The sequence below is a fragment of the Branchiostoma belcheri genome, unplaced genomic scaffold (genome assembly GCF_001625305.1).
Source record: "Branchiostoma belcheri isolate BF01 breed outbred unplaced genomic scaffold, Haploidv18h27 scaffold9, whole genome shotgun sequence".
Taxonomy (NCBI): domain Eukaryota; kingdom Metazoa; phylum Chordata; class Leptocardii; order Amphioxiformes; family Branchiostomatidae; genus Branchiostoma; species Branchiostoma belcheri.
This window is the reverse complement of record NW_017804575.1, coordinates 1,223,074-1,233,913: the sequence shown is the minus strand read 5'-3', so window position 1 is coordinate 1,233,913 and position 10,840 is coordinate 1,223,074. Positions and strand designations below refer to the sequence as shown.

Sequence of the window (10,840 nt, the reverse complement as noted above, 5' to 3'; positions counted from 1 at the left end):
ATTCATTCTTCATTTCAGGTAAAAAAAACATAAAACACAGTACATCATTAAAATAATACAAAACTAATACAAAAGACAAACAAATAATACAGAAAAAGAACTAGATGCAAAGTAAATTGTAAGTCTTTCTGAAGAAAGAGCTTTAAATTCACACACCAAAAAAAACGAACCAGAACCAGAAACGCCTGCAAAGGAGACTAGGTCTAACCCAGCAGTTGTAATAATTCTCGAACACCTTTTTTTTACATTTCTCTAAATGGTAACTACCCCATTTCAGGGAGTTCCAGGGATAACATCGTGTTTTCTCTCCTTCCAGGCCCACTGATGCAAGCGAACCGCTCAAGACAGACAGCTCAGAAAATTCTGAAATGAACATGTGACGGCACATCAGATGGGAACACATGTGAACACGTACAAAAAAAACTGCCCGTAGTTGCAAATCGGATGTTGGTATTGCCCTTGGTACTATATAGCAGTCTGTAACACTAATAGTGAGATTTCATCTGAGATATGTTAAAAGTCAGGACAGAGCTAGTATACTAGTATCCAAAATATTACTGCAAATTAGGATTGAGTGTTGCTCGCGAAATAAAGTACGTGTGTATGATTGTGTACGTGTGTTTGTTATGTGTGTGTTTGTGTGTGTGTGTGTGTGTGTGTGTGTGTGTGTGTGTGTGTGTGTGTGCATACGAATATATATTCGAATATGTGTGTACATACTGATCACATTCCAATGTTGAAATTGTTGTGTGTGTTTTTCATTTGACATTTTCGTATCATAAAATGAAGTGCAATATCTTTTGATTTAATTGAAACATTTCAAATGAAGAATTTTATTCGTAAGTGCCATGTACAAAATGCATCATGTTTTGTGTAACTTTGAGGGATAACGTCAACAGTTTCTTACAACAGTTTCTTTTTTTTCACGAAGGGTTTGTTCAGTGCAGTGAAGAATAAGATGTAGAAAATCAAAAGTGTTCAGCCTTTGCTGTACTGAGATGGTGAGCTAGTCACACCTCTGGTTTGCAATATTGAACTTCAGCGGTTCACGGTGACTGTTTTCATAAGTCTGTGTTGTCTAGAATGCTTCCGTTGATCGATATTTTGTTGCTTTTTGTTGCATTTCTCAGTCACAATAAATACGCTTTGTGGTGCTAAGTGTGGATGTTGATTTTCACGTGTTTGTATATCTAAATCTTATAAAGGAAGATTTATGTTTATTGGTAGGTTAGAGGAAATAGAACATTTAGTTATTACATCAACTGACGAGGTATCTAAGAAAGAAGTAATGTAAATTTGACGGTATGAACTACCTGGTAGTTACCACTATTATTAGGGCTTCATTTACATAATCTATATATTCTGATGTAACTCACATTCCCAATTACATATGGCACAAGTGTTCGATAGACCTATCATTGAATACAGCAGATTTATAGAAATTCCTCATTAGTTATGCAAAGTATCTCCTGATTTGCATAATTATCATCTAAATATGTCAAGCATCAGTTAGGCTACCTACGTACTGAAAATCATGACAATCCATCAGCAAGTTCTTGAGTTATCCTCCCTCGAAGACAAACTGCCCTGCAGTTCCAGAACAAGCTGTTAGGGGGCCCAAACTCATGTCACTTCTTTCTTAGCCCAAGAGATATTATCTACCAACAAAAAATTCATGACCCTAGTATGTATAGATCACGAGATATCTGCTGCAGTACCTAGGAAAGCCGCTAGGGGGCCCAAAATCTAATCATTTCTAGGTCTTATGAAGACCTACCCACCTACCAAGTTTCATGACGATCCATTTAAAGCTTCTTTAGTTACCATGCTAAACCACACACACACACACACACACACACACACACACACACACACACACACACACACACACACACACACAAACGCTACTGAAAACATAACCTTTCCCTTAGCGAAGGTAAAAAAAACTGTGCCCTGACGAAGACAAGTGTTCCACGTTCATTCATTCATTCGATGCATGGCATATGGTGGCGGCCTTAGGTTGCTGATCTAAATGTTGGAATCCTGTCCAGTTGGAACTGCCGGGCCAGGGCTGTGTCGGGCAACAGAATTGATGTTTATCTCTTCCTTTCACATTTGAACAGCCTAAAAAGCCGATAGAGAAACACAAAGTCCTCTTGTTTCCGTGTTGGTCCACCTGTACCTACTTGTACCACGTCTGCACGCGCAGTGATATATAAGTAAAACTCGGCCTCTTCACCAGGAAATTCCGAGTACAACACTTTCAAACGCTGAAATGTTGAACATGTTGAAAATGTTCAATTAAATCTTTTTTTCAATTTTTTCGTCCTTATTGTGTGGCCGGCACTTTCCATCTCAAAGATTTTTTGAAGGTTTGTTTCGCACTATTTTGTGTCCACATATTCCGCGTAGTTATTAGACCTGTGTTTCACAATATTACAGTTGAAATCATGTCACCTAGCGGTAAGCGCGCGATCATCGCTTTGTTGTCTTTCATGTCCGGACTGCTTATTTCCCAACTTATCGGTAACGGCTGCCAACATATCGGAATTCGAAACGACTCCCCGATCTTGGTTCCAACTCACAGAGTGGTCGTTCCAACTCACAGAGTGTCCGTGGCTCCAACAAAGGTCGTGGCTCCAACATGTACAGCACCGGTCTGCCCTTTGAAGCTGAGAGTGGTGGGGAACTGTTCTTGCATCGATCTACAGTCTCAACTGGCCAAGTGTCAGAGTCGCAAATTCGTCACAAAGTAAGACGAACTTTAATTCCTATGCACATATTCACCGTCTTAAACACTCTTAATTTTCTTCGAGGAGGCAATGGTAGCTCTAGACGCAAAACAAGCCAAGACATATGTTAGCGCAAAGAAGTTTAGTATCGCCATATTGTTTGTTATTGCTTCCAGTCGTGCCGCCTTCATCATGTGCCCCACTTTGCCATATTATTTTACAGCAAAATTGTTTGACACATAAAGGGTGAAATCCAGGATATATCATGATATATATGCAGCTGCCGCGGTGCCATTCTCCGTAGTTACCGCCAGGTCTCTAATGCCCCTGGCTAAAGAAAACCAAACTTGTAAATATGTACATATACACCTAATATGTAAATATGTAACGTTAACTATATACCTTTGCCCTGGCCTTGTACTTAACCCAATAAGGCACGCAGTCGAAGGGTCAAAGGTCGAATCGGTTCGATTCCAGTTCCGGGAAATGCAAAACCCGACAGGGACCGAGAACAGCTTTGGCGGATCTTCTTCAAGATTTCTTCAATAACTACTGTCTATGTTTTTCTTGAAATCTACACTAGTTCGCAATATCGTCAATGAAATAACGTCTGCTAAATCTGACTTATGTTTTTCTCTTCTATCTCTCCTTGTGTTACAGGTTTGAAACCAGCCATGTTCCCATGAAAAAGACATTCAAGAAAAAACATGATAGTCGCAGGAAGTTTTTCCTCGACTGTGGCGCAAATGTCGCCTCCAGTGTTCAACTCTTCAGGTAGTTTTCTTTCAGTTCCTTAACTATTTTGAAACTTAAATTGTACATATAAGAACACGAACGGGTTATCATTACTATATCATTATACTAAAAGTCATTGTTCTATCATGAAAGTTCATCTGTGTTGGTAGCTACATGTTTAAAGTTAAAGCTTTTGATCCGACACAATAAACTTCTCTCACCTAGAGCTTTCGACCAGTCATTTTGGTGAGGCTTGTCACGTGGCTTCCTTGAAGTGTGACGTCAACACTGGGTCAAAGGTATCTGGTAGACGATGTCGGCTCCCGTCGCGGTTGAGTAAAGGGTGATGGTCCTGATGTTAATAGCCTCTTTCACCCCTATCAAGAAATAGTCTTGTTTAGTGTAAAAAAATTCTTACAGTGTCCAGTGTACGGGGCCGACAGATACCTTTGACCCTACAATATGAACCTTAAACTTCTACCTTGTGATGAAGCAATATGAACCTTAAACTTCTACCTTGTGATGAAGCAATATGAACCTTAAACTTCTACCTTGTGATGAAGAAATATGAACCTTAAACTTCTACCTTGTGATGAAGCAATATGAACCTTAAACTTCTACCTTGTGATGAAGCAATATAAACCTTAAACTTCTACCTTGTGATGAAGCAATATGAACCTTAAACTTCTACCTTGCGATCTCCCCACAGAGAGACGTATCCTAACGGCCATGAATATGTCATTCACTCCTTTGAGCTGGACGAACGGCTGGCTCCGTATTTTGCACCATATCCTGACCACGTGTTGCACTGCCCAGTGGCTGTCTCGGACAACGACGGTAAACCGGCTTATTTGTTGAAACTGTTGAATTTAAAACATACATCTAATTGATTGCAGGTTTGAAGAAGATCATAGAATATTAGATCATGGTTGGATGTATATGTATCTTCTTTAAACTCATGTTTTTCATCTACTTCATATTCACCGCAAAACAAGACTCATGAGAGCCACTCAAATGTACTAGATAGTAAGGACAGATGTTTGGCTTTAGACTTGAAAAGTTTAATGTTATACCCATTTGGGAAACAACCACGTGGTAACTTGTTCCATGGTGATGTTGTAGGAAAAAAGCTATCAGCGTGGAACTTCCTCCTACAGCTGTAAGAGGTGGTGTGTAGGGGAAGAAAGGGTGATTTGCTTCAGTGGAAGTGGCAAAACGTGCCCGTGCTGAGAATGTTCGAAGTAGGGCACTACCGAGTTGACAATGTTGACTCATGTTGACTCATTGTTTGACGAAAGCTCATTATCCATATGTTCCTTAAGATTAAGATAAATATTTCACTTACAATGACACACTAGTACTATACAAATGACACGACTTGAACTTTGTAGATTATTAACACATGTTCAGTTAATAGATCAAAGATTTTTTCGTGTTATTCCCTTCCAGGCACCATGACGGCATTTTCGGAGTCTGCCTGGGCTCCCGATAAAGGGAAGAACAACAACATAGACATGCAGTGGGGAGGGGGGACACTCTACGTGGACGAAAAGGAGAAAAAAGACAATGTTTCTGGAGGAAAGAGAAAGCTGTCCCACCGCAAGACCGTACCCACAGTTGACCTGTCACAGTGGATACAGCGGAACTTCGCAATAGACGACCACATAAGTACATAATTTTACATTTCCTTCTGTTTGTGATTGTGGGTGCCATCCATAAGCGAAACGTAATCGTCAGCTGAATACGTCACCAGAACAGTGAAAGTCAAAATCAAAAACGATCCTTCCGAGCAAAAGTTCTTTAATACATGTGTGTGTGTGTGTATGTGGAGGGGGGGGGCTTCATTGAACATTGAGCTACATTTACGTTTTTATCGATGACGTGTTTTATGAGTTTAAGTTTAAGATTAAGAGCGACTTTCTTCCATGTAGTCTTCAAGCTGGACGTGGAGGGAGCAGAATACACCATACTGAAGAAAATGCTGCAAGAAAACACATTTCGCTGGATTGATAAGTAAGTATCCTTCCAATGTTATTATCATGACAAAGGTAAATTCATTGGAGATGAATGCTGCTTGGGGGAACACTAGGTGGTAAAACGCAGCCTATGTAGATCCCGTCTCATTTTAATTCTGTTAGATTCGCGATAGATAAGCTCTGACTACAGTCACCAACCAGACAACCAGAGTCACCCAACGGAAAACTTCCGAACTCTCAAATTTGTTCACAGCTACTGTATGCTTTATCTTAAGGTTTTACGGGGAGTTTCACCCAGATCAACCAGTCGGCTGGAGTAAAGAGCAAAAGAGCAAATTGAAGGAGGATCTGAAGAAAAACAAAATAAACCAAGTCAGTTGGGCGGCAGAGACGCACAAGTACGGAGATATGGACAAACTGCACAAATCACAGGTTAGAGTCAACATAACGTGCAACAAAGTATAATGTCATGGCACCACCATGCAATAGCACATTCAGTCGTGGCCTAAAATATAAACACTTCTGTCGGGTATCTTTGACTCACCACTACTGCACTGCATGATATCATGAATCCGCGAGATCACGTGTAAAAAGTGAATGTGTCTGGTTCTTGAAGAAGGTCATACATGTACATCTCTTTTTGATTAAAATAAAAATGATATAAAGTGCGCTTCGCTTGTGATTTCTCAAACTTTTCAATCACCTACTAATACAGACAGGACTGCATCTATCGACGAATCGGCACATGTCTTCCCTTGAGTTTATGAAAAAATACTACCATAGGTCCCACCCGAGACTCCGGGGTCTGCAGGTAATGTCTATACCTCCTGCGGGCCTAGCAACTCGTCCGTTCCCGCCCGGGTAGCCCTGGTAGTGCAGATCGGCATGAACGCCAAGATGGCCCACAGGCTGATCGACACCATCCAAGCTTACCCATCGCACATCCCTCTCAGGTAAGCGAAACCTAAAGATACTCGAGACTAAAATTAGTGAAAAATAATCTTGTTGTTAATGTTAGACATCTAAAGTTAGAATTCTATTGGGTTAAAAACTTTTCCCTTTGTTTTGTACTGACTACAGAGTCACTACGCTGATCACGTAGCTTCCTGTGCAGTCCTCCGGGCGGGTGGGAGTTTTGATACTGCGTTTTGTAGAATTTTTAACGCGTTCTTTTGCCGACCATCTTACAACCAGCCGCCCAGAGAAGGTTTGTACCTGCCCGGAGGTCTGCACAGGAGGCTCCTGATCACGATTGCTGCCCCCACCCCACCCCCTTTGTGTAGCCTGTGCTGTAAGTACAGTCTCAAGATTTACTAGACAGTGTCTGTGTTTTCTAGTTTGTTTGTGCACGGCGACTTTGCAGAGCTGTTTCCAGATATGGTGCTGCACTGGTCCATCAACCACACCATCGGAGTCCGAGAGGGACACCCCTACCCACCCGGACACTTCGACATGGTACATCCCAACTGGATTCGCACCAACCTCATCATGAGTGTCCTGAGGTACTAATTCTTTCTCTTAAAACATTTCTATTTTTGTACGACTGAAACATTGATATCATATGTATATGTATCAACCTTATAATGTCCAGAGAAGTGTTTTCTCCACAAATGTTTATATCTTTGCACACATGGACTGATATGTAACTGAAAACTATGATCCGATGAGTTTTAATTGCGGCCTTCTATTATTTTAGGTTACAGGAACTTGACATTCAGCCAGCCTACTACCTACCAGTGAAAGTCAACGACCAAATGAAAGATGTTGCTAAAAAAACGGACCTACGAATTGTACAGCCGACTGTCGCATTTCCACCTGCATCAGGTAGAGTAGATTTTTATGTCTATTTGTACATGTCTTAGTCAGTCGGTATAACTGAATTTAAGCGAAACACATCCGTTTCTTTTCATTCATTTCTTTAAGTTACAAATAAAACCTTTTGACAAAGTAGCAATCATGGTCAGCATCACGTGTTTTTCTGACTTTTGCTTTGACATGAACATCATAGCAATTGTATACATGTAGTGATGTACTATGTAATCTCATTCAACACACCGACTTGATAAAGCTCAATATAATTTCTTACTGGGAAACTGGCACATCCCGTATTTGAACTTGTGTTCTTTTCGTTGTTACGAATCGACTTATTATATACTATCATACTTTGTCAGATGATGTAATTACTGGTGTTATAAACTTGTTTACTTCTGTTTGCTCTACGATACCAACAGATAGTAGTGTAAATCGGAAACGTTTTTAGACTAACGTACAGCACGGCATCCATTCCCAGGGACCCTCCTGACGTACAAGAACTACTACCGCTTCAGAGACGTGGAACGGGTTCCCAAGGCGTTACGGATCATCAGCAGCGCCCTGGGAAAAACAGGGGGAATTCTGGTCCTGGACTCAGACCATCCCGACAGCTACATGAACTCCGTATTCCTCCTGGACTATCTGGTGGAGAATTCCGGATTCCAGTTAGTTAGGATAGAAGACTGCATTGCGGGAGTATGAGTCTTATTTGTTTGCAACTGAAATGTTACAGCTGACAAATAGTACTATTGTTAACAATAGACGAGGAAGACGATTCGTTATGGACTCAACAAAAAGCGTAGGAATTTTTGTATGGTCTTCTACAACTTAAGATCTAACAAAGCTAAATACATTGTATGAATAACGTCATCCTATGTACAGAATATATGTATGGGGAAAATGAGTAGCATGTTTGTTAACTTGAATTGGAGTCATGACATTGTTGACAAGTTTCAACAGCACGCTGACACGTTTTCTTTTTTTCACACAGTCGTGTAAATAAAGGTCGTGTCGGTATGCCAGCCCTGAAATATTACTTACCGTTTCAGTGTGAATGTTAAATGTTTGCTTACTTTTGCGACAACAATTCATGGAGCTCCGAACATGTCGCTTGGTTCACTCCAACTGTGAATAAATATGGTACTGAAAAAAAAAATACATCTATATTGGCTGTTGGCTGGTGTTCGGGAAAGAATTCGTGAAAAGTCCGTGAATGTGTGATCGGGGCTTCACTGTGTGGATCTCATAATAGCAAAGGCTGAACAAGTTTGGTTTTCTACATCCAGTCTTCACTGCATTGAACAAACCCTTCGTGATAAAAACTAAACTGCATACACACATACACACACACACACACACACACACACACACACACACAAACAAACAAACAAACACACGCACTTTATATTTCGCGAGCAAGCTCCAACCCTAAGTTGCAGTAATATTTTGGATGTACAGAACTCTCTTTAGACCTTTCAAACTTCTGTTTGGAAGGGTTCCCAGTGGGGGAGAAATCACAGGCAAAATCGCTGTGACACCGGGCAACAGACCGTAGTAATTTGTCTTCATCTCTTGATTTTAATCATATTTGAACAGCCTAAGAGGGCTATAGAGAAACACAAAGTCCTTTTGTTTCCGTGTTGGTCAACCTTACCCACGCCTGCACGCGCAGTGATCAAGTAAAACTCGGCCTCTTCACCAGGAAATTCCAAGTACAACTAAATCAAGAAAACACTTTCAAACATTCCAGATCTCTGAAATGTTGAAAATGGTAACATTTTCAATGAAATCTCGTCTACTTATTTCAATTCATTCGTCCCTATCGTTTGGCTGGCACTTTGCAGAAGATTTTTTGTTTCGCACTATTTTGTGCCAACACCTTCCGCGTGGTTATTCTTTGCTGTGTTTTACAATACATTTTGTATAACAGTTGAAATCATGGCGCCTAGCGGTAAGCGCGCGATGATCGCTTTGCTGTCTTTTTTGTCCGGACTGCTTATTTCCCAACTTATCGGAAACGGCTACCCGATCGTGGCTCCAACTGCACCGGGCTGTCCTTTGAAGCTGAGAGTGGTGGGGAACTGTTCTTGCATCGATCTGCAGTCTCAACTGGCCAAGTGTCGGAGTCGCAAATTCGTCACAAAGTAAGAAAAATTGTACTGGATTTCTAAGTAGACATTCACTGTCTTAGTCTCTCTAAGCAATGGTATCCATAGACGCAAAACTAGCGCCGAAAAATGTTTAGCACAAGGCAATTTATACCTCCTTGGTTAACGGTGTGCAGTTTATCGCCATTGTGGAAACACGTAAAGGATTCTTTCAACCGTCATCATGTACACCATTTTGCCATTTTACAGCAAAATTGTTACATGTAATAAAGGTTAAATCCAGGATATTTCATAACATATAAAGCATATATGGAGCTGCCGCGGTGCCATATTCTTCGTTAATACTTCCTAATGCCCTTGGCTATCAAAGAAAAAAGATTTTTAAACATGTTAAGCATTGACATCATGACAATAACTGGGAAGGACTTTTGCCCCTTCACTTTTTGACAGAGATGTTTATTAAGGGCGACAGCAACGTGAATAATTAGAATATGATTTGTGTAAGGAGTAGGGCTGTGTTGTTGATTAACTAAGTAGACATGTATTGTAGACATCAGTCTCCTTCAAGCCGCTGCTCCGTGTGTACATACATGTATGTCATGCATCAATCTATGTATCACTGTAAATTATTACAAGAAAGCATGTAGTTGTAGTGCCATGCGGGGGCCATAAAATATATCGGGATGTTCGGTAAAAATGACAGATGGTAGTGTTTATTTTTGTTTTTTTTAAGTGTCACCGACCAACAAAGGAAACCTACAGTACACTAGTGTACCAGTTGAAATTTTCTTCAATAATCACTGTCAATATCTTTTGTCTTTAAATTTCAATTAGTAAGCAGTATTGTCAATGAATAAAATCTATCAAATAAATCTGGATCATATTTTCTTTTCTTCCTCTCCTTGTGTTACAGGTTTGAAACCAGTCATGTCCCCATAAAAAAGACGTTGAAGACAACAAATCATAGCCGCAGGAAATTTTTCCTCGACTGTGGGGCAAATGTCGCCTCCAGTGTTCAACTCTTCAGGTATATATATTATCATACTACAATCCATTATTGTGCACGCTCAACGTTGCCACGTTACTTGGGGTCGTGTGGCGTAACGGCAGATTGCTCGACTCGAAACCATGAGGTCGGGAGTTGGAGCCCTGACATGCCACCGATCTTATGCCTTTGGGAAATGCACTTTACACCTCACTTAACTCAAGTGAAAATGAGATTGTCTTGTCCTGTATGTATTCGTCCTCTGCGTTGGTGGTGGTATAAAATAAGTTGATATAACTCGAGTGTGCCGTTACCATGTCTAGTCATTAAATGTTGTCATAAAAAACATTTGCATCAAATTACATAATCAACACTTATGTTTGATTTTAGATAATGAGAAATTACTTTCATGTGATACTCTATTCGTCACTAACGTGCTGTTTATGTCATAACTTTAATTTAATTATTCTCAACTATATATATATATATATA

At 40.3% G+C, this 10,840-nt stretch overlaps 2 protein-coding genes across 2 annotated transcripts in view; both read left to right on the top strand.

Moving 5' to 3' along the window:
• LOC109487588 (discoidin, CUB and LCCL domain-containing protein 2-like) overlaps nt 1-380 on the top strand; it is a 6,823-nt gene extending 6,443 nt beyond the window's left edge. The window contains exon 7 of the mRNA XM_019791594.1: nt 317-380. Within this exon, the coding sequence (XP_019647153.1) occupies nt 317-380 (64 nt within the window). The remainder of the gene's footprint in view (nt 1-316) is intronic.
• A 2,078-nt stretch (nt 381-2,458) lies between these two features.
• The window catches only part of LOC109487862, a 13,922-nt gene continuing 5,540 nt past the window's right edge, over nt 2,459-10,840 (top strand). The window contains exons 1-9 of the mRNA XM_019791962.1: nt 2,459-2,752; nt 3,393-3,506; nt 4,177-4,304; nt 4,917-5,135; nt 5,399-5,480; nt 5,719-5,875; nt 6,227-6,396; nt 6,781-6,945; nt 7,140-7,267. Of these exons, the coding sequence (XP_019647521.1) occupies nt 2,496-2,752; nt 3,393-3,506; nt 4,177-4,304; nt 4,917-5,135; nt 5,399-5,480; nt 5,719-5,875; nt 6,227-6,396; nt 6,781-6,945; nt 7,140-7,267 (1,420 nt within the window). The 5' untranslated portion in view covers nt 2,459-2,495. The remainder of the gene's footprint in view (nt 2,753-3,392; nt 3,507-4,176; nt 4,305-4,916; nt 5,136-5,398; nt 5,481-5,718; nt 5,876-6,226; nt 6,397-6,780; nt 6,946-7,139; nt 7,268-10,840) is intronic.